This window comes from Pholcus phalangioides, unplaced genomic scaffold, assembly GCF_987345545.1.
Source record: "Pholcus phalangioides strain wild (caught in Gottingen) unplaced genomic scaffold, Ppha-v1.0 ptg000021l_1, whole genome shotgun sequence".
In the NCBI taxonomy this organism is placed as follows: domain Eukaryota; kingdom Metazoa; phylum Arthropoda; class Arachnida; order Araneae; family Pholcidae; genus Pholcus; species Pholcus phalangioides.
In genome coordinates, this window is record NW_028301614.1 from 10750272 (window position 1) to 10774478 (window position 24207).

Below are 24207 nucleotides of genomic sequence, written 5' to 3' on the forward strand. Positions count from 1 at the left end.
AATAAGAGGGCTGAGGAGGTGAGATATCTTGTAATTACTGAAATACAAAGGATCAAGTTAGGTGAGATGTCTCGTAAATGCCACTAAGATTAAATTAGTTGAAAAGAACAAATTCAAAGTATTATAAGACTTTTTTTTTTGTCAGCAATAGTCAATAGTCATAAGCAAATATAGGCTCTCTGAATTGGGAGGGAGGGAGAAATCACTGAAGGTGTATGTGATGAGGGGTGGTATAGTTCACCTTTGTCCCTGCCTTGTATCTATTATAAAAATCAAATTGATGCATTCTGTTCTTGAATCTCACTCTGAGTTGTATTAGTATTGTATTAGCAGTTATTTTTATAGTTTAATTACATATTGCTGTGTTTCCTCAAAAATAAGAACTGGTCTAATATTAATTTTTCTCCAAAAGATGCATTAAGGTTGTGTCTCTTGTGTGCTTTTCTTTTTAAATCTACTAATTCTTATGCTTGAATTTTTGTTAATACATTCCTGTAGAATCTACTACTACCACTACTGCCTTATAATTGCCCAAAAACACAGTTTTCCTGAAATGAGCACTTCTATCTCACATGGACCGCTCTTAGTTCTTTGGTAAAGGCTCAATTACACAGCTCCTCACTGAATTCATCCTCTGAATTCTTCACCTAAGTCAAGGCATAAATGTCTTGCAGGGCATGACTGGTGGTTTCCAAGTTAATTTCTTTCTATTTTAAATGTATTCATTCTTTGCGCCAAGTAAAATATATTTTTGAATTGATTTTATCAATGGGATTTTTTTTTCATGTTTGGCACTTGAATCAAAATGGCTGTTATATGCCCACAGAAGTTCCTCGTTGATCGAAAGAGAAAGAAGTTCCCTGTTTGTGTGTGCACAAAGGGTGTCATTGTCTCAATTTTTTCCCCAACACTAGTGGCTACCATCATCAGGAAGTGTCTAAGTTACGTTAATGAGACTTCTTGATGATTCCTTCAACTTAATGTTTCTCAACCTTTCTGAATCCATGGACTAGTAAAATATCTGAGACAATTTGACAACATGACTAATGTGACCATGCGTCCCGCATTTTGTGGGACAGTTCTATGCTTTTGTCTGTTGTCTACAATTGTCACATTTTTTTCTAGTAAAGTTTATTCAAATTTATAATCTTCACTTAAAATGGTGAATGAAAATAACTTTCATAACACATACATTGTAATGTGGTAATTTTTCGACTAAAAATATAAATACTCATCTTAGATCTTACATATTTTGTCCCCCATAAATGAATATTACTACAGTAATATCAATAAAAACATTTTTCATTCAGTTAAAATTAAAATAATCAAGTCTGCCGGCAGACCACAGATTGAGAAATGCTTTTCCAACTCATCCCTGTCTCTAATGACAAAGCCATAAATTGGTTTTTTTTAAATAATGATCTGCCATGGAAGAATTTGGTCTTGAACAAACAAGCCTCTTGTGTATTGATGGTCTATTGATCTAGTTTATCTAGAAATGTGCATGAAGAGTGTGGCGTAGTTTTTATTTTTATTTCTTTTTTTAAATACAAATGTGGATGAGAGTAAAACAGAAAATTTAGGATTAGGTAAAGGAAATAGCTAATTTTTGTTTTTGTAAATTAAGTTTTAATGTTACAAGTGCGATTTTGTTTTGTATGTCAGGTGAATCATGGCTAAAGTCACTAGGAAGAAGAGAAAACTACTTTTTATTCTGATTTGTAAGCATGAGTATACAGGTTATTGCTACATTTGATAAAAAAAAAGAAGTTTATAACTTTCAATTAAAAAGCCTCAATGTGTTTCTGATTAGGGGCTGAAAATTAAAACCCTTTCAAATTGGCATGTGCTTTTTTGGAATTTCTATTGAAGTGGGCTAAGCTCCTTCAAATCAAGTTTGTATTTTACCACAAAATAACACTCTTTAGTTGTGTTGTTTTGATTATCAATTTATTTGTTGAATTTATTTTTAGTTCAATAATATTTGAGGTTCTTCTTCCCCAATTTAGAAAAGATCCATTTCAGAAATATAAGGTACATTGAGGTGGGTGGAAACGCTTTTTATTAGTGCAAGTTCAACCTCGCACCTACATTGGCGAAGTCAATGAAACTTGAAAATATGATAGCAGGCTTTTTTTAAGACTAATGTTTTGAAATTATTTTCGGCACTTACAAAAGATTTCTTAATGTGTGAAGCAACCAATTGTCCCACTGATGATCATAAATGAAAGAAAACTTAATTAACAATAAAAGCCCAAACATTTCATTATTCTGGTATACAAAGCTAATTAACCATCTTGGTATGTGTTGAAAACCCACTATATAATAATATTATGCCCCTCTCCCAGTAAATATTAACCAACATTATACAAGGCAAATAAGAGGGGGGGGGGGAAATGGGAATTTTCCCATACTATCAAACTTGAGAGGTGAAAGAAATTGCAGAAAGTCATCACTTCTAATCATACTTTTGTCTTGAATGTTGGGCCATTGAAAGGTAGATGTAGTACAGATTCTGCTTTCGAATGAGCCTTTGGTTAGTTGCTCAACAAATATCTTTACTGACTTTTTATTGTGAAGTTGACAAAAGAACCCACAGTCACTAACCTATGCTTCTGGAATGGTTTTCAACACTATATATAGGATTTTTTGTTGTTCCTTTACTTCTCAATACATATTTTAGGTCTATATAAGCAACTAGTGCTGACTAAGGCCACACACATAGCAGTGCGACCAAAAGGTACAAGAATGTAGGATAGAGATTAGTGACAAAAACAGATGTCTTGCTTTGTTACAAACTGCACATACTCGAGGAGCAAGAGAACAAGGTAACTCCATGAAGTGCACAACTTCAACAAATCAGTTTGTTTTCACTTCTAACCTCTATCTACTTGGTCTTTTTTTTTCTTTCTTTAAAAAAAGAAAAAAAAAGAGCCGCGGATCATCACATCCTTACATTTCAAAACCCTTTCGGTCATTTTCTCTATCTTCCCCCTCCTGATTATGTACGGACATCTCTTCCTCCACCCCTCTGCAGTTTTTTCTTCCTAGTCGCGATTCTCCTACCTCTTCATCCCAGTATGTGCGTAGCCTAAGGAGCTTCATCTCTTTCTGCAGTTTTGTACCACAGTTGGCAAAGTCAATGCAAATAGACACAACGTTAGCATATATTTATTGGTTCCACTTACTCCAATACAGGAAGAACAGGTGTAAAGGTTTATCCTTGATTCCTGCTCTCCCTGAAGAAATATCACGGTTATATTAAAATGGATTAAGATAAGAACTTGAAACCGAAATATTGATATTAGATGAATTTGAACTTTCATAAATAGTTGAAATGTAAGGGACACAACAGGTAGCAACATGATCCCAAACATGGGCGGCTGACAGGGCTCCAGCTTGTTTACCTGAAATGATTCTTACTGTTATTCTGTTTATTCATGCTGTGAATTCACTATTGAGGGGAAGATGAAAGATCCCAGCCTAGGGGCTCTGAAACTGGATGTGGGGGGGGGGGCCATGATCACAAACTTAACTTTGTATGAAAGTTCACACCAAGTGCATTTTTACTGAAAAATGAAGTGAGTATAAAAGAAAAAATTCTGCAAGACACCGTTACCTGAAACTAACTTTGAATTTTACAAATCATGTGGTTCCATTTACCCCGATTTCCATTTACATCAGTGTACCTTAACATTTTTTTCTAATTTCATCAAGGGGATATTGAATCAATCTTAGACTGATATGGTTTTTATTTTCAATAATAATCAATGTAAGTGTAGAACCTTATAAATTTGACAACGTTATGAGAATTACTCATTTTTTTTCATTCATCTATTGCAGGGGTCTTCAACTGTTGACACACTGTGGGTCACATTCAACATTTTAATAAGGCCACCAAGATATAATACATTCAAGGGCTTAACAAATCAAAAAAAAAATTTAGTCACCAGATGAATTTCTTTGTAGCCAAGCATAGTTTTCCCCCAGAAAAATAGTCCTAATTTTTTTTTTTAACTTTTCACTATTGAGATATAATGATCCCCTTTTCATGTTGGAAGACTGATTTAGCAATCGTATGTAGAAAATTTTTAGATGCAGTTACTGATTTTATAGTCGCCATGTCATATTCCAACATTGATATGAAATCTCTCAGTAGTTGAATGTTGAGCTTTGCCATGGGGAAGTACTCCCTGGAACAACATTATCACAGTCTAAAAAGAAATCACTCAAAAAAAAATTTTTTCTTAAATTTTCATTTCAATAAACATCTCATGAGCACTGGAACGTAAAAGCTCTGGCCATGTGAGCCTCCCACTTTCCAAGGTAAGTCCCTCAGGAATTTGTGATTATTCAATGTAACCACACCCTTGTGGGTCATATATACGGACGTCATCCAACCCAATTTACTTTGTATCAGAGCTCATTGTCATGCTCTGGTGCCAGCCTCAATCATGAGCTTGTCTCCATATTCCTTTTAATTCAGCTCAAATATTCTATTATAACATTTTTATTCATGGCAAATGATACGTCAATTCGATCACCGATCCTTTTATAGTCTGAGTTTACTTTCTCTCAAACTCTGTCATATGCATATAAAAATTTATTGTTATGGAAAAGATTGATAACAAAAGGTGCAATTAAAAAAAATATGATAAAAATTAATGTACGGCTAGAAACTGAAAGACCAGATTTTTTTTCTTCTAAAACGTCCATATTTGAAGAAAAATATTTTTCAATGGTATTGAGAGTATATCTTCGTAGTAGCTCTGTTATTGAGTGTGGCCATCTGTAGAAACTATGTATAATCTGTAGCAGTTGGCGCAACTGCCATGCCACTTGTCAAGCCCTGTACTACACATATGTTATCAAAGAGCTCAGCAGGCCACAAGTGGTTCACAGGTCATGTGTTGAAGACCCCGATCTGATCTATTGGATTCATGTGCTTCTATATTATTTTTTGCACTGCAATTATTTAAAATGTTAAAACATACTTTCAGTATTCAATGTTTGTGTTATAAATTTCTAAACAACATGTGTTTACCACCTCAAAAGATGATAAAAAGAAAAACATCAACAAAGATTCTGTGAAAACTGATTATGAATGATTGGAGTAAATGGGAAAATTGATTAGAACAATGTAAAAAAAGAATAGGATTTATAACAATTTGAGTGGATTATTATTAGCTATAATTCTGTTTTAAGGCAATTGAATCAGATCAAGGAATTCTCAATCTTATTTCAAATATTCAAGTAAAAATCATTCACCAAAACAAGAATTTATATATTGATGTTTATAATTTTACTGAGATGAGCTGATCACAGCTCAACCTATATTCTATAAAGCTAAATATCTGTTATGTAAATTATATTTATGCTGACAGGACGTAAATGTATTTTTTTTTTAGCTTGTTTCTTTTACAAGTTTTATTTGATGTTGAAGGCTTGCTAAAGGAATCTGTTTTATTCATTTGTTGTGTTGATTGTCAGAATAAATTGCTACCGGTATGAAATTTTTTTTTTTTTTTTTTGCTTTAGTAGATTTTTTTTATGAGCAATTGTTTCATTGAGAAAAAAATGAAATAAATTCAATTTTTTTTGCTCATTCATTCGTTATGACTTCCCTGGGATTTAGTAACGCAATATGTGTGACTTGTACAATTATGTAATAAACGAAATGCTTAAATTGGTAAGAGTCTGAATAATTCATTATCTGAGTAATTTATAAAGAGTTAATGTGACTTGGAAACTAAAGATCAAATTGTTCAATGTTATTGAAAAATATTGTGTAGAAAAATGTTCATTAAAATGAAGTCAAACAATTTTCAGTATTATTCATGACTAGGGCTTGGATTTCTACTTGGATTTCTTATTATCTACGTCATATTATTTTATTTTTTTGCATATTTTGCTAATTTTACGTGATAGAGCATATTTTCACAATTTTAAGGCATATTTTACATATTTCATGATTTTCAATAAAAAGTAAATTTTTTCCTCGCTATTCCAATCCCACTTCAGACTGGTTTTTGCAGTTCCCACCTCTGATGAGAGCTTTTTAGGGCTAGGATTTTTATGCACTAAAAATGGAACGTTGTTGCTGATTGGTAAAAAATCCTGAAATTCAGGTTTTTTTAACCAATCAGCAATGACATTGAATTGTTAGAGCATAAAAATACCAGCCGTTCAATGACACTGGTGTGTGTGGCTGTAAATACATTAATCACCTGAATTGGTGTCTGTGATGGTAACTCGTAGGAAAAATTGTTAAATGGGGGTAACTTTTTAGCATTTGTAAGAGAAATTTTGAGAGTTATCAAATAAAATAATTATTTGTTTATTTTTAATTTTGTGTTTTTCTAAAGCCAACTATACTACATGGCTCGGTATTTTTACCTATAGATGGCAGCCCATAAATTTTGAATATGTAGGAAGAAAACTTGCTCAAAAGGGAAATTTTGGTTCAATGGGGTTGGTTAGTAAAATGAAGAATTTCTTTTCATACTGTAAGTAATGGTTCAAAATAGTTTAGACAGCATCAGCACTTCTCATTATCATATTATTTTGCTAAAACTAACGTTATTTGAGATAGGAATGAAAATTTTTTTAGGATATTTTTTTTCGTTTTATAGTGCATATTTAGTTTTTTTAAGAGCATAAATGCATATTTTATAGAGCATACAAATCCTAGCCCTATTCATGACTATCTTGATGAGTAAAGTTCTATAGCATTATGAAATGATATAAAACACTGGTTCTCAAACTTTTGACAACTCCCTTTGCCTTAACCCTTTTAAATGAGTTTTAAAACTTTTCGTATCTGCATTATAACTGCCACATTGGAAATCAATAAAACCTTCTAGAAATTGGGACCTATTTTCAAGAATTTTTCTTCCTGATTGCATGAGATGTTAAATGCTTCCTGCCCAACCAAAATGATGAAAAAGAAACAAGGAAGTGTTAATAAGTGTGTACAGAATACAACATATGCTGTACGCAATAATACTATACTACCTGGAAGGAAAAAGATGGGTCATAGTTTCTCTCTCCCCTCCTTCTGTTATTAGACTCTGAGCAAAAACTGACTCTGCTCACTTTAAGTTGGTTGGCGGGGGGGGGGGGGGGGACTTACAATGGTATCTGAGCTCGGCGTTGCTGTTTTGAGAGAGTTTTAAGAACTCTGATAACTTTGAGATATTTCTGGATTGCCATTTTCAGAAGGTTTTAAAAACCTGAGATATCTCTGGATTACCACTGTAAGGGTCAAGCTGGGAACACACTTATGTCCAGCCTGGCCCAATGTATTCCAAGTTTGGCCATGGGTGAGTAGTAAGGCCTCTCCACCATTGGCAATAGTCTTCGTGTTGGAAATGGAAGGCTGGTCAAAGAGAATGGCCAGTACAGAAAACTTTGGTTAGCCCTACCCCAAGTCAAAGAAGTTGTCTTCCTTTTCAATCCATCTGGCCACACGTTGGTCGAAGAACATTAACAGGCATAACACGTGTTGATGTATTATTATGTTCTGGAAGTAAATATTTGCCAAGGAACATTGAGCCAGGTTTGGTCGGTGCATTACCAGCCTATGCTGCTGGTACTTCATTGCAGGAGGGGGGGGGGGAGAACAAACATGCATTTTTATGTCCATTCAAGCAGTGTTGGTTAGCTGAAGTTTTTTTTTTCAGTCTTCAAGGTGTGAATAAGAGCCGGTATCTCATCTACAGAGAGCAGAACAATGGAATACACACAAAATACTCAAATTTAGTCATTTACAAAGGTTACAACAAGCAAAATGCCCTGCAAGGTAGCTAAAAAAAAGCCTATAAAAATACCCATTACCCGAAAGAGATGCAAATTTGCTACTTTCAGTTCCAATATGAAATGTAGATGGCAGCACTTAGCACTCATAAATTGCAAGCCTCAGATTCTCATTCATTTATTCGAGCCACGCACAAAACTTTCTGGCATGCACTATTTCGTGAGGAGCTCTTCAGAAGATAATGAAAATATTAATTGAATAAGACACAATTACCTAATATTCTACTGTTCGTGGTATGGCAATACATTTATACAAATAAAGTGAATCTAAGCGATTTTGCATGCACCATAGCATTTTTATATTGCCAGGTAGTGCATCCATACAGCTTACAGAGAAGAATGTTAGTTATCAGCCACCTCGTTGGGCATTTTGTCTGTTGTGGCGTTGTATTTGTATATCTCTTGCTGAATGGTTTAAAAAATTTTCTCAAAAAATGTTTGTTTTTGACCAAATAGGTCATTTCATGCTTTTTGTCCAATTGCATCTTTCTAGATGCTTAGGTAATACTTCTGAGACACAGGGTCGTCAAAAGTATCATGGGTCCCTAGGCCAATTGATTTTTCTGAAGCCCTACCAAACAAATTCTCGAAAAGTTCAACCAGGTTTGTGAGGCCCCTCAAGCAAAGGACCCGGGTTGGTTTTCTGTGGTTTCCAACTTTAAGGTGCGAATGCAAGCCGATCTTCCCTTTAAAAAGTCTCGCCACAGAGAGCAACAGACCTACAAACAGTACAAATGTAATTCAATTATAACACATCACTCACTTCACCTTTGAAATATAAATGGCAGCACTGAAAAATCAAACACAACACTACATACGCATTCCCACTGTTAGGTACACACACAGTTACACTTCCGGGTCAACTCACTAGGTAGTAAATCGGCCATACATGGTGATAGACCTGAGTTGTGCTTGGTTTGAAAGAAAAAGGGTCGTGCCCAGGTGGCCCATGCCTTAAGTTCATGCCTTAAGACAGCACTGCTGAGATCTGAAGTTCATAACAGTCAATCAGAGAAAAAAAGCACCTGTAAGCTTTGGAATGTCAAAAATTCACCTAGTGATTATTGGTCAGTCAGCTGCAAGAATAAATTTTTCTTGGATTTGTGGCCAGAAATGAAACTTCAAATTCAGTATATATTAAGGATAGTATATATAGAAGATGCCAATCACACCAGTGTTGAGAAGGAGTGGCAGACTTGGATCTCAAGGCTCCGAATTCGAACCCCTTGTGTTGCCACAGTGGTGGTTGGCTGAAGTTGGCTTTCTGTGGTTCTGAACTTTGAGGCGCAAATACTGAACAGATCTCCTCGTTAAAGTCTCGCCACAGAGAATCACACACAACACTATATATACACTAAGACTGTTAGGTATTCGCACACTCACACTTCCGATACAAAAAAAAGAAAAGTATATTTCTGATTCTTGAGGATTTTCAGGGTTGAAGATGATTAAAGAGGGCTCTTATAAGATTTTTTCATATACAAATACAGCAGGCGAAATGCCCAACGAGGTGGCTGAAAGTCAATGTCCATAACAAATACGGGTGTCATATTTTCAGTCTCTCTTCACAGCTCAAGCCTTGTGTACCAACAAAAGCACACGTGGCTCTTCTCTGTACCGGCCCCGACCAAGTCCTTCCCCCACTGCAGGTATAGTCTCCAAATCCTTACAGCACTCTGCAGTCCAGGACAAACTGAGCCCTGGAAAAGTGGGAGAATCACTTTAAGAGAATGTGAAGACACCTTCTCTGAATAATGAAACCACGCACTGTGTTTGCTTTTTTGGCCACCACCGAACAGTGTTCAGAAAACCCAAGCCAATCGTCAATAATAATACCTAGATCGGTGATCCTAGTTTCATCCAGAATAATAATGCCATTAAACTCATCAGTGAAAAGTAAGTTATTCAAACCAAAATGAGTAACAATGCACTTGAAATATATACCATATGGCATATTAATATTATCTCAATAAACCCAAAACTTTCATGTCGCCCAAATTATAACAGAAGCAAGCATGTACAAAATTTCCCCTTTTTATTTTATCACTTGGTTAGAGATACCTTGTTTTACCAGCTTATATCTCTTCGTTGAAACAGAGCAGCGGGCCATGATCTGGTTAGGAGGAGGACACTTCATTTTGCTATCTAAGTTTCGCCTGAAACGTGAATATGTATCCCTATTGAAACATATTTTAGGAAAATAAATAGTTAGTTATTTAATAAATAACTAACAAATAATTAGTTATCAACTAATTCATTTCAATGTTCGAACATAAACATTCACATGTCTCCACCCCCCCCCCTCCCAAAAACATTGCACATTCATGCTTCTGGCATGAGGGGGACAATAAAGAATAAAATATGCCTTCAAAATAAACACAATAAACCCAGACCACATCTCTTTTCTCAAAACTGTTTTGTTAACTTCACTATAGTCCGTTTCAGGTTAACTTTGCAGTGAAAGGAAGCTACGAGGGAACCGCATCACTCGTTGCTACGACAACGAAAGCCTCTTAACCTATGTATCGATGCGCGGCCTCGGTAAGGTATGGCTGATTCTCGCCAATTGGGCAGAAAAAAATATTTTTTACGTGTAACGTAATGGTTGTAGAAAAAATTGCAGTCAGTTAGTAACAAAAAATTAGCTAATGAAAAAAAAAATCACTGTCGATACTTTCAAAAATTAAAGTGCGGTTTTTGAAATCATTTTTTTTTATTGAAAAGTATCTTAGTAACTCCTATTAACCCGGTTTTCACGTTTGAATTTGGGAATAGCCCCAAATAATAATAATAAAAATGATAAGGAAAAATTTAGAATTCTTTTACTCACTTTTCTTGCCGAAATTTCCGTCGCTCATCCACCCAAACGCACGGTATATGTCGATGCTACTTATTATCACTACAGTTTTAGTCATTTTTCACGGATTCCCATTTTATGGAATCCTTACTTGACGTTGTAGAACTATCTGATTCTCTATTACTTATTAATTGTTGTTGCTCCATCAAGCCACCTGCAATTCAAAATTCCTCTTCTTTTTCAATAACGTGATTTATGCATTATTGCCAAAAAGAACGGAGAACGTTTTAGCGTGTCTATCTCTGGTGAAAAGAAAGATACAACTGTCACAGAAGAAAAAAATACACTACAAGCCTAAACCATTGTAGGTCTCTCTCTCTTGCTTATTTATATTTATCTGGAGAGACACTGAAGGGGCATCTGGAGGAACAGCCTTTGCTGTGGGTGAAAAAGAGACATCACTTATGTCAACACCCTCCGCTATTGGAATTCAAAAACCACCCCTATCCTACGAACACAGCAAGAAATAGATATAAAAAAAGGGAGGGGGGGGGTCTGGAACCGTAACCTACACCCATAAAGAGAGCCTCTCACAACGGTATCGGCGCTGTCGTGAAAGAGGGACACTTCCTGTAATCTATGAGTGAATATCTGAATTCGTTGGAGGTTATTTTTGCGAGAAAAAAAAAACTTATTGAATATTCGTCTGGGTGTGTAGGCCTATAACTGCATGCAAAACTGAATGAAAAATTGTATCGGAAAAAATTCAACAAAATGACGATATAATATATATATAGTGCAATCAAAAAAAAAAAGCACGATACTAATATTGGCGGGGAAAATTTCTTGGAAATCGCGCCAAAATGTTCTTGAGCTCGCCATGGATTTTTGATAATGGTAACCAATATTTTTCTAACTTAAAAATTTTAAACGAATATACATTGGTTCAAAACGGTATTTTTTCATTATCTTTTTCAAAATCATAAAAAAATTTGAAATATTCTATATAAATGATCATCATAAACCTCCGATGTATGGGAACTATATTTTGGGGCAAAGTAATACACTCTCTACCTTTCTCTCCACTGCAAAGTTAACCTGAAACAAACTATAGTAAGGATGATATACAATAGCTAAATATCAAACTCTAGTATTTTATTATTGAGCACTTAATACATAATTTCTGTGTAAATGCTGAGTTTATACAACTCTGAAAAACCTTAACGAATTCTAGACAATTCTGAGTACAGAAAGAAAATATTTGTTGAGATTATCAAAATGCATAAGTGAACTTGAGTAATGCAATTAAGTAGGCAAATTTAAGAAAAATGCACCTGTTGAGAAATCAAGAAACAACATAATCAAATTCTCATCTATTCATGCAAACAAATTCTGAAACATTATCAGCAAAACAGCTAGTGTATAATAGGAAATACCGCTTTTAAATGTACAATTACATTCATGGAATCTAGGAACAAACGATTTTTAACAACGAACTATAATAGGAACAAATTTTTTAATAGGTGACTACTTTTATCACAGCCAAAATATATAATATAAATGTATCATGAGCAAAAAATTCTTGCAAACTGGGCTTATGCCTACTAAAACACGAGGAACAAGAAAGCTGCAGATCTTAAGTCTTTGTGGCGGTGCTATCGAAAGGCAGCGCAGCTATGTTGGGCTGCATCCGCTCGTAGGATATACAGCAGGGAGAGCGCTCTTTCCATCTGGAGCAACACTTTTCCATCACTGACATTGCACTGAAACAGACGCCCTCTTGATATCTGTTGGCTGAAAGAAATATTGCATATTAAATATCTGCAATTGTAGAAATTAAAACTTTTTTGTAAAGAGTAATTTTTATTTTTAATTATTAATAATTTAAAATGCAGCAGAACACAATGAAATTAATTGCAACCGAAACCTGTTTGGATTAGTTGAGTTCATCTTTTAAACGCTTATTTTTCTATTTAATGATAGTGGTTAAACAAGAGTTACACATACTTAATAATTATCTTTAACAGCGATCGAGATGGTGCCAATGAATGTTTCTCAGGACTATACAGTAAAACCTGCCTATAATGATGCTGTAGGGACCTATAAAAAATATTCTTACAGACAGGTTATCGTTGTAGACAGTTTGAGCATTTGCGCATCCAATGTTTATGTATGTATTATAAATGTGTGCAAGTAGGTAATATAACCTATGAAGTAAAATATAACGTAATGTTGATAAATTAAGAATTTGATAAAATTTAAGATGAAATGAGACAAAAAGCACTAACACAACACCCACATGACCAGGAAGAGTAAAAAAAAGTAATGGCGGAAGCCACAAAAAATGTCTATAATTATAGTTCTAACCTCTATCGCTTAAACTATTTGGTGGCCAATTTTACACAAAGAATGGGTAAAGCATATGAAAGTTGGAGCAGCTATATTTTTATGAGTCCTTTTTTCCCTTTGGTGATTCTTTTTGGCCATTTCTCTTTTTAGCCTATTAGCACTCTTCTTTCTGGTTGGCAATTTTCAGCCATTCATTTTTTTTTTTCAGTCATCTATTTTCATTATTATTACCTTCAGCTTGTAGGTTTGCCATTGCTTGAAGTCACCCCTAGAGATTGCAAGTATAAAGCTTGGGTTTTTTGCCAGGACAGTGGCAAAAGTGGAAAAAAACAGGCAAAAATGGCAAGCATTATTCTTTTTACTCAAGACATACCCAGCTTAGTTTTTCAATTACAAAATATTCTTTTCAATATAAAAACTTGAAGAAAAAAAATGTGAAACACTTATAAAATTAAATGTGTATAAAAATGAATAATATTCAGCAAACAAAAATATGAAAATAAAAGTTTATAATTTCATTAGGATAATCGTTGCCAAGAAAGCAAAGGGATAATTGTAACAATTATTTCTTTTTTTTCACATTGCATAGCAAAATAGAGGTTTTGAAGAGGTTTTCAATGAAAGTCTATTCCTGGTACCACAATGAATGAAAAGTTTGAGAATGTCTTTTCCATAGCAGCAGAATTAACAGAACAAATTTGTAAATGTGCAACGAGTCCACAAAACTCCTTGGAAATGTCACACAAACAGATGAAATACTTTCCCATCATTTGTTAGCAGCCACTGATTCAATCACACCAGCAGAAAAGTATGTTTCAGGAAATGGTGATTCCTTTAGCAGGGGTCTGTCCAGACTTTTTTTGTAGGGTCCTATTTTTGTGAAAATTTCTGTTACTTTTGTGAAATAATCATTAATTTTTAAAAAAATAAGTAAGTTTGTAGGAAGCAAAATAAGCTAGTTAACTTATCACAAAAGAAATGTCTAATTCATGGTTTCATTAATATGTTGCAGTGGCCCACTGGTTAATAACTAAAGAAGCGCCGGGTGCAAAATGCGCATGGGCGTGGGGGAAAAGAAAAAGAGAGGAGGGACGAGGGAAGAAGACTGTTACACGGACAGTCTACATGAGCATCGGAATGGCGTCGGTCTCCGTCTAGAAGTTGTTAAGCGTGAACTATAAATATGACAATAATCTAGAATTGTGAATGATAGTAGTATTATAATTATGTGTTAGTTAATATTGTTAATAAACGAAGATTATGCTATTCTTCGACTTACGTATCCTTCAGTGGTGACCCGGACATGAACCTTTACCAAATATAGAGGCACTTACAGTGGCCAAAGCACTATACTGCTCATGGATATCTCGTTTCGGCATCCTAGCTGCCATCACCACCGATCAGGGACGATAATTTGAATCACGGCTTTTCCGATCCCTAGCCATGCTATTTGGCATTAAACATATACACAGCACCGCTTTCCATCCGCAAGCCAATGGTCTCATACAGAACTGACACCGTACACTCAAGTCCGCACTAAAAACTTACTTGACGGAGCGGTGTACCGAAACGCTTCCAACTGTCTTACTGGGTTTACGATGTACTTACAAGGTATATCTACAGGCCACACCAAGTGAACTGGTGTATGGACAAACAATTCGTCTCCCAGGAGAATTCTTTGATGAAACACCTAGTGACATAACTACTCCAGAGTTCGTGAAGGAACTTCGACATACTATGAAAAGCTTATCGCCAACTCGAACAGGATGTCACGGAAAGCCGAAGGTTTTCGTTCACCAAGAACTCGGTTCATGCAGTCACGTTTTCCTCCGGCATGACGCAGTTCGAGCCCCACTACAACCACCATACGATGGGCCGTTTCCAGTTGTGGACAGAAGTGATAAGACTTTCAAAATCCATAAAAATGGTAAAGACATTGTCTCCATCGATCGGGTCAAACCTGCCTTTCTTCTAAACGACGAACCTGCAGAAACAAGAGGCAACATAACGACACCGCAGCCTTCATCGGTTCCTGCTGAGCAACCAATGGAGGCCCAGGAAAAAACTACCAGGTCTGGCCGCCGCATTCGGTTGCCGGTTCGCTTTCAAGTACATTCTTTCTAGGGGCGGGGTACTGCAGCGGCCCACTGGTTAATAACTAAAGACGCGCCGGGTGCAAAATGCACATGGCTGTGGAAGAAAAGAAAAAGAGAGGAGAGATGAGGGAAGAAGACTGTTACACGGACAGTCTACATGAGCATCGGTCTCCGTCTAGAAGTTGTTAAGCGTGAACTATAAATACGACAATAATCTAGAATTGTGAATGATAGTAGTATTATAATTATGTGTTAATTAATATTGTTAATAAACAAAGATTATGCTATTCTTCGACTTACGTATCCTTCAATGTATTTTGCGAAGGGTCCAGAAAACAGATTCCAACTTTGGCTGGACAGATCTTTCTTTAGATCAAATTTTATTGCTAGAGGTATGTACGAAGGTTTTCAACAGCTGGCTGATGTGAAGATTAATTTTAGGAAAGAAAGAAAATTCATCTTCGCATCAGCCAGCTGTTAAAAACCTTTGTATGGATAGCGGAGAATGACATCATCCTTGAATAGAGGTATACTGTATAAGTGGGATCTACACTCTGTAACCACTTTCGAAAATTTCATTTTTGTTCACAATTTCACAACTCTTTTCTGTATTTCGAATGCAGTAAAAAATATGCAACTAAATGGTACAGTAGAATTGCTTTTTGACTTGGGACTCCCGCTAACAGGTTATTGCTCTATTTGTTGTTATCACTTTTATGCCCTGAACAGATTATTATGTAAAAGAGAGCCCTGGGTTTAATTTTTTTTTATACAGAAAATATTTATTTATACAACAGGAAAGACCATTTATTATATTAAAAAGTCGATACCTCATGTTGTTTTGATGTTTAGTCTAGATAGTGATATTTTTATTATTATTGGTTTTCATCATTGTTTTTTCCTATGCTGGCAATTTTCTTTAGCATCTGTAGCATCTGATAGGAAAGCCGATCTCCCCGTCAAAAGGTCTCGCTGCAGAGAGCAATAGGCCTACAATGATAAAATCTTCAATCATTACACTTAACTTATATTTCAAAAAATAGATGGCAGATGCCAACACCATAACAAGCATTACACAGAGACAAACTTAACATTAGGTTCACAATGCGTACACGCACATTCCAACATGCACCAATTTGTTAGATGTTCTGCAGAGGGATATGGACACTGTTCATGTGGGGTTTAGTTGTAGTATTCTGCACTATCGCTCATAGTGTCCTAAACTTTTTTGTTCCACCGTTCCCTTGTCAAAATTTTTTTCTTGTCATCGCGCCCAGTTCAAGTGAACCCATAGGATCCTATACAAAATCCAAAAACTTCTACCATCCCCCTTTACTTTCCTACTGCGTCCAAAGGGCAATATTACCTACTCTAGGGAAACACTGCTGTAGCTCTTCTTGAAATTTGATACACAGAGTTGAAAACTGACATTTAAATTGTACTTTGTTGTGATTTTACATATTAACTTCGTACATTATCCCAAAATCAGATTTTGGTTACATTTTTTTAACTTGTAAACGTAATAAATCATAGAAAAGGAAAATCTCAGCTGTGCTATTAGGAAAACGCCGAAGCCATGGCAAACATACCTCTCAGGCACTTTTGAACGTCCACAGCTTTGGAGTAGCAAGGATCTGGTTTCATGAGCTCACAAAGGACCGAGGCCCAAGGCACAAGTCCGCAGCCCATCCCTTACAAATGTATTTTACACTTTAGTACTCCGATGAATTAATTCAGCTCTTTATCAATTTTCCTACAAGTATGACGCAATCTTGCATCAGCTACTATATTATTAATTCGCGGTGTTTGAAAGAGATTCAGCGACTGAATAGGACACCAATTCACCAGAGAAATACAAATCGACTCGAATAGATGAGCAAGTTTCAACGGAAAAGGGATTTGTTTTCATAACAATGTACACATCAACATCACAAATATTTATCTTTAATGCTGTTGCCCTTGACTATCGCGGACGCAAACACCTCCGTGAGCTTTCCATTTCGGTGGATGGAAAGTATAAAAAAATGAAAATGACTGATTCTGCTATACTAATGATATTTTAAAATTAAAAAATTGATAACATAACTTTTTAATAAGTCATTTTGTATTGGTTAAATAGAATAAAATATATTATAATTTCTAGGAAGTGAAAATAAGAAAAACTTGCCTCAGAGTCTTTTCCCGCCAAATTGAGTGGCATTGTGGCGTTTGTTTTTTCATTGTCAAAGTGCTTTTAAATTAAATTTTAAAAATGCCCGTTCGAGTTTATACCGATGACAAAGGTAATTTGAATACGCCTTTATTGTGAATTCATTATATGAAATTAGTTATTTATTCTTTCAATTTAATCATTAATATTGTATAGTAAACCCGTTCCGCCTTCTTGAATGAAAAGTTGAATGTACACTTTATTGTGAAGATTTTCTCAATATATATTGAAAACAAATATTTAATCGTGTTTAATAATAAAGTAATGATCGAGTGACTGAAATTACATTAGTTTAATCACAAATTTTCAACTCTTGAATATTGTATGGCTTTCACAAGTGCTGTGAACGTATGAGGTACTCAAATAATATGTGCTGTAACCCGTTGAATGTTACAGGTCGAGGGTGCAGTGCCGTCTTAACGTATGGGGCCCACCCGGGCACCGCCTGGGGTCTCAAGGAAAGGGGGCTTCAGAGAAATTAAAACCGGCTGAAACTTTCGAAAATTTCTCAGGTAGGACCTCAGAAGAATAACTTGGCCCGGGGACCCATGATGCCATTAAGACCATTTTGTCCTCTGGCCCTGCAAGGGTGCTCAACCTTTTTGAGAGTGCGGGGCGCTTCACTGGTTTTAAAACGTGTTGCTGGCTACTTAAATAATCTTTGACTGCATGCCGAGTCACTTCAGTGATCTGGGAATGTGCCACGGAGCAATCAAATGATTAGAAAATTTCTATGTATATAAATTAGTTCTAAGCATAAATTACTTATTGTAAATGCAGAAATTTATTGCATTCCCCAATGCTAGATGCATGAATGTACAAATTTTCACCTTTTTTTTATCAGCTGGTTGGTTACCTTATTTTGCTATCTAAGTTTCGTGTGAAACTCTAATCTGTATCATTATTGAAACGTGTGTTTCAAAACATTTTTGGGAAAATTCGGGAATAGAATAACATGGGTAAAATAAACATTCAAAAGTCATTTCCCATGTTTTTTCCCCCTCAAGGACAATGCACATTCATGCTTATAGCATGACGGGTATGTGATACGTATAAAGTTAAATAGCTCAGTAAATATGATTTAAGGCATGCTATTGACTTGGTATATTTTTAGTTACATTAATAAAGATAAAAATAAATTTATCAGGACGTTTCTATTTTGGAAATTCTCGTGTGACTTCTCCCACAGTTTATTAACACAACGTCCTCAGGGGTTGCGACCCACAGTTTGGTAACTAATGACTTAAGTGGTCTAGTAATGTGCTGCTCCATTCATTTCTACAAAATAGGCCACATCTTAGATGACTGAGGACCACATTTTGTCCTCTGGCCATCGGTTGAGCATGTATGATTAAAGTAATAGTCCCAACTGTTAAATAACTCAAAAGGCCTGTTTACTTGAGTTTAGTTGATTTAGTAGTTAACTAAATTTTAAGTTGTCAAGTGTTTTAAGAAACTTTTCAACTTTAGAAACTATTTCATACGTATCGATGGCACAGTCTGTAGAATAATGGACTGTAACATTGTGTGAGTTTTGGGTTCAAATCCACGCCTCGCTACTTTTTTACATTCAGCTCATATGCTTATGGAGTAGCATCGAACAGGGAAACTTATGTAAGGGTCATTCCGTGTCAAGTCAACACAGTGATTTTACTCCCCATCTCAGATTTTGATGAAACTTGGCACAGAGGTAGCCTACATGTAGATAAAGAAAACTACCCAATTTCATTAAAATACGTCAACCCATTTTGAAAATATGGCGATGTGAAGTTGTCAAAATTCACCAAAAAACACCCCACTGCCATAATTTCAAATTGCTGTAGCAACTCTCCTAATTAAGCTAAAATGATGGGACAGGTGTCATTTTGCAGCATTTTCTATGGGCTTTCCTATGATATGCAACACAATATGGGTGTGAGATGAAATGCTTTTTTTAAATTTAAATTAAAATTTAAATTTTGAATTTATCAAAAAGCGCATCTTCAAAAATTTTCAAAAAATTATATACAACACTTCACATTATTGTTAACTAATTCCCTAAGTATGAAAGTGGGACTGTCATGGGTTTACTACTTTATAAAATTTCAAAAATACATATTTCACTAAAAAAATTGACATTTTTGTAAAATTTATAGATTTAAGTGGAAATATACATAACTTACCCATAAATAAATCTTTAGTCTTTATTCTTAATATATCTATGTACACACTGAAATTTACTCTTAACACATACATTCAAATGTCACTTGCCAAACCTGATACAAACAGTATATTTTTTAAGATTTACACTGTCTTTTTGAACGCTTCATTTGTTTTTACAGTAATTTCCCCAGGAATTTGATATATTCTTCCTGTTGGTGTTACTGGGTTTACTTTACAAAGAACATCATTTACAGATACCCATAGAATATCAGGTTTTGTAGGATATGCATAAGACAGTGATGGGCCAGCTGGGTGAAGGAAAGTAGCTTTAACTTCATCAAGACCTTCGTCTTTTGTTAAAACATAAGCTAGCCACCATTTCCTGTCGTAGATGGCAGTAACATATCCATGAATATCTCTTAAAGCCAGTTTTTCCGGAGATTTTGTGACTGTTTCAACAGTAGATTCTGTTGTACCTGAAAAAGTTTTTACTAATATTTTTGATGTACTTGATGCTATCGGTATAAAGGCATGTAACCTCTGTGTTCCTTTGATGGTAACAGATTGACTAAAGCATTGTTCTAGAAATCTTTCAGTTTCAATGTACTCTTCTTGTGTTGAAAATTCAAAGTGTACAGATGTAATGTTTTTAACTACCCTATCAAAAAGTTGTTGTGGAGTAAGAATTTGGTTCTCATATTGCCTCTGCAGACTTGCTTTTGTTGCTAATCTCTTAACAGTGCCACCGACACCATCGCAGGGTCCTTTTCCATGTGCAGAGGCAAAAAAATGCCATTCTGTATCGATGCCAAAATCTTCTTTGTGGAAACATAAGTTTATAAAATTCTCTTTATTCTTGTACTGGGCTGCACTGCCGTCCGAAAAGCAATATATCTTCTGTACAGTTTGAAATTTGGTTTTTAAAAATTGAATTAGCTTTTTTTGAAAACAGTAAACTGCTATAGTGTTATGCTCTAGACAATTAGAAATTATGACATAGCTCATATGATCTGTTTTCTTCTCTCCTTTGTAATACATTACAAAGGGGTGCACTGTTGCATGATCACTTGACCAATGATAACTCAGGGCCACATCTTGGATCACAAAAGTGTAATTCTCAGAGAAGTCACATGTAACAACATATTCACCCTCATTCAAGTTTTCCTTGACTTCATTTACAAAAGAGCTTTGCTGCTTAGCTAGAAAATCATGGAGTATCAGTGTGGTCAATTTCTCAGAAAATAATTCGATAAACTCTGATGATGTCTTCTGTATGGTTTCTAAGTTACATCTGTCTACTGAAACACATTGTCGAAAAGTGATATTCTCAACCATATTATTATCAAATGAATTTTGTAGTGTACTTTTTATTGGGTCACTTCCTGGGCAAGAACTACAGTTTCCCATAATGCAATGAATTGATGCTGGGTTGCACAGCATTTTTGCCAAACAGTGTTTATAAGAGGCCAATTCTCCGTTGGTTAACATACAGAGCTTAGCATTTTCTATCATAAGTTTGACATTTTGATGTGTAGTGCAAACACATACTGAGTGTGTTCCACTATATCCTGCTACAATGCAGTGTTTTGGGCGCCGTTCTGCAAATTTAGAAAACCCTATCTTTATTTCTTGAAATTCATCTTTGAAAATTTTATATGCTTCTTTTAAATTGCACAAAATAAGTTTTTAGATATTACTGTTTTATTTCCATTTGACAAATTCTTTCCCGGTTTTTGGTCAGGACTTTCTAATATATACCTCTTTCATTCAAAAGCCATTTTGCCTGGCGTACCATGTAGTTAGGAGCATTGAATTCGCGCATTATCTTTCTTATACTCCAAGATTCAGGCAAACAAGTCAGTAGCATTACTTTCTTTTTCCTGCTACTAGAGGAAAAGCTAGCTTTCAGATTAGCTATAACAGATTGTTCCAGTGACTCACATTCATTTTCTGAGGAATCCTCTGCATTAGCAAATAGTTCTTTTTTAAGTGCTAACCCAATGCTTTTACATTTTTTGGTTGAATACTTCTTCATCTGAAGTTTTGTACTACGCACAGGGGACTCTCCTAATTCCTGGAGAGACATATTTAGTGTCTGCACAACAGCTGAAGGTGGAGGAACATAGCTTGTTTCATCATCCAAAAGTTTTCTGCAATCATTTTTTCCTTGCATATTTTTCAATGAACCAATCTGCTTCCTACAATTATCACAAATTTTTGATATCTTTGGCATATCAGGAAACATACCACACATCCATTGAGGCACATTTCTTAGTCTCCTTATGTTTTTCACAGAATGATTGTTTTTTTAAAGGATTGCAACATTGTAGTGTCTGATATCTTTCTTTCTCCATTGTATAATATCACACAGATCTCAATTAAAATATAGAAAAAAGTTTCTGAAGAGAACACTAAGAAAATATACTGAAATAATATTTTTTTTTCACTAATACCAACACCTCACAAAATATTAACATTTAAAAAAGACACTTATTACCATCACATTAATCCCCAACAACATTCACATCCAACTGCCAATGAATCAGTATGAAGACTGATCAGTCTGCCTATGCCCACAGGCAGTTGGACTGGTTTAAACTAGTTAAACCATAAAATAATCACCCATCATAGTCACTAGTTGTATTTTAAACACATTAAAAATAAATTTATGAAAAAAGTGAAAATTTAATTATGGGTAAGTTATGTATATTTCTGCTTAAATCTATAAATTTTACAAAAATGTCAATTTTTTTAGTGAAATATGTATTTTTGAAATTTTATAAAGTAGTAAACCCATGACAGTCCCACTTTCATACTTAGGGAATTAGTTAACAATAATGTGAAGTGTTGTATACAATTTTTTGAAAATTTTTGAAGATGCGCTTTTTGATAAATTCAAAATTTAAATTTTAATTTAAATTTAAAAAAAGCATTTCATCTCACACCCATATTGTGTTGCATATCATAGGAAAGCCCATAGAAAATGCTGCAAAATGACACCTGTCCCATCATTTTAGCTTAATTAGAAGAGTTGCTACAGCAATTTGAAATTATGGCAGTGGGGTGTTTTTTGGTGAATTTTGACAACTTCACATCGCCATATTTTCAAAATGGGTTGACGTATTTTAATAAAATTGGGTAGTTTTCTTTATCTACATGTAGGCTACCTCTGTGCCAAGTTTCATCAAAATCTGAGATGGTGAGTTAAAATTTATATAAAAATTGTGTTGATTTCACATGGAATGACCCGTAGGTAAATAGACTTGATACGCCCTCAGAAAATGCATCTACCTCAGTCAGTCAGAAACTATGCCAATGTAAAGGCCTTTTTACACAGGTTAAGTGATTTACTGGTTTGTAGTTAACTTGGTGATTGTCTTTGTTGTAAGTAGTAGGTCTATAGGATGCAACCTATTTTTTTGATTAAGTAGGCGCTGTGCGCATGCACCAGTAGGCATTGCCTCCTTCTATCCAATGATTGTTTCACTATTTGATTACCTAAGTTGAGACAGAGTCTTGAGTGCTTAACAACTTGAAATTTAGTTAACTACTAAATCCTTTAACCTATTTAAACAGATCTTTGCATTTAATTAATTCTATAGTTTCATAACTCAGTGTGCTGTTTACTATAAAGTAATTAGGAATTTCCTATTGAAATTAAATTCATTCTATAATTTTGATTGCTAATGTTTGTTTCAGACAAGATCAAGGAATTTATTACAAGCTTCACTGCGACCGATGCTAAGGGTAAAAAAAATTACAAGTACAGCTCCCAATTGGTATATTTTTCAATTATCTTGATCTCATCAGTTTTTTTTTCTCATTTAGATTTTTTTTATTGCTTCAACGTATTGATGCAAAATAATTTATTTTTTGCAGACAAAATTAGCACATAGAGAACAAGTTGCGATTTATATTGACTTGGATGATGTTTCCGAATTCGATTCAGAGATGTCAGAATGCATTGTTCAAAATGCTCGGAGATATGGTTCTTTGTTTGCTGATGCCATTCATGATTTATTGCCAGATTATAAGGAAAAAGAAGTAAGAAACTTGATTGTTTTTCACCATATGAAAAAAATTACTAAAAATAAGAGTTCATTTATACAGTGGAACCTCACTACAATGATACTCAATATAACGAAAAATCCCTCTACATTGATATTTTTTTCAAATCTTGTTTAGAATCGCCTATAGTCTAATAAACTTCTCTCGATACAACAATATACTTTAATACGATGAACCCCTCTATAAAATGATAATTTGTGTGAGGAAATTTTGAATAAAGTAATATTCTTAACATTAATATTTCTTTATAGTTTGCTCGAAATATCCTTCAGTATATTTTTGAACTTGTCACATATTTTATTTCTTCCGATGACGTCTAATGATATTGTATTTGGCACCACCTGATCATCGAAAGTGTTGATGTTTTCGGTTTCACTGATTTTTTTTTGTGATATACCAAAGTGCATCATGATAAACCTCTGTACTGGGGCAAAGCACATCTAATTGAATATTATTTATCAACTAATCAATTACATTTTTTGCATTAAATAAATTCTCAAGAGTGAATTTTTTTGTGGTACTAATGACGCTGATTTAGAAGAGATGCCAACAGAATCATAAATTTTATGGCACATGATGGTAATGTGGCCTCTCGATATAATAATAATCCCTACTCTACAACAGTATTTTTTCTTGGTCTGCAAAATACTGTTATATAGAGGTTTCATTGTAGTTTTATTTGGTGATTAAAGTTTTTAAAAAATAATATAGTGAAGAGAGGTGGGGGGGGG

At 34.7% G+C, this 24207-nt stretch overlaps 2 protein-coding genes across 5 annotated transcripts in view; one reads left to right on the top strand and one right to left on the bottom strand.

Moving 5' to 3' along the window:
• Nucleotides 1–11746: 11746 nt before the first annotated feature.
• Nucleotides 11747–17025, bottom strand: LOC149070608 (cx9C motif-containing protein 4-like). 4 transcript variants are annotated; one of them, XM_089249057.1, is made up of 4 exons: nt 16647–17025; nt 15888–16047; nt 12620–12712; nt 11747–12406 (listed from the first exon to the last, which is right to left on the bottom strand). In XM_089249057.1, the coding sequence occupies exons 2-4, from the start codon at nt 15890–15892 to the stop codon at nt 12268–12270; spliced, it is 237 nt and encodes a 78-aa protein (XP_089105183.1). In that variant the 5' UTR covers nt 15893–16047; nt 16647–17025; the 3' UTR covers nt 11747–12267. The 4 variants fall into 4 exon arrangements, 2 of the variants coding, with proteins under 2 accessions (XP_089105183.1, XP_089105182.1); XR_016195026.1 differs by lacking the exon at nt 12620–12712; XR_016195027.1 differs by lacking the exons at nt 11747–12406; nt 12620–12712 and adding an exon at nt 12723–13831.
• A 202-nt stretch (nt 17026–17227) lies between these two features.
• Mcm7 (minichromosome maintenance 7) overlaps nt 17228–24207 on the top strand; it is a 30400-nt gene continuing 23420 nt past the window's right edge. The window contains exons 1-3 of the mRNA XM_089249040.1: nt 17228–17339; nt 23108–23187; nt 23288–23452. Of these exons, the coding sequence (XP_089105166.1) occupies nt 17309–17339; nt 23108–23187; nt 23288–23452 (276 nt within the window). The 5' untranslated portion in view covers nt 17228–17308. The remainder of the gene's footprint in view (nt 17340–23107; nt 23188–23287; nt 23453–24207) is intronic.

Bases quoted from the DNA above. Each gene is read 5' to 3' on its own strand.
- LOC149070608 (XM_089249056.1), bottom strand. From the start codon at position 16,746: ATGGGCTGCGGACTTGTGCCTTGGGCCTCGGTCCTTTGTGAGCTCATG. The intron at 12,407-16,646 runs GTATGTTTGCCA...TATTTCTTTCAG, and splicing joins CGTTCAAAAGTGCCTGAGAG to CCAACAGATATCAAGAGGGC.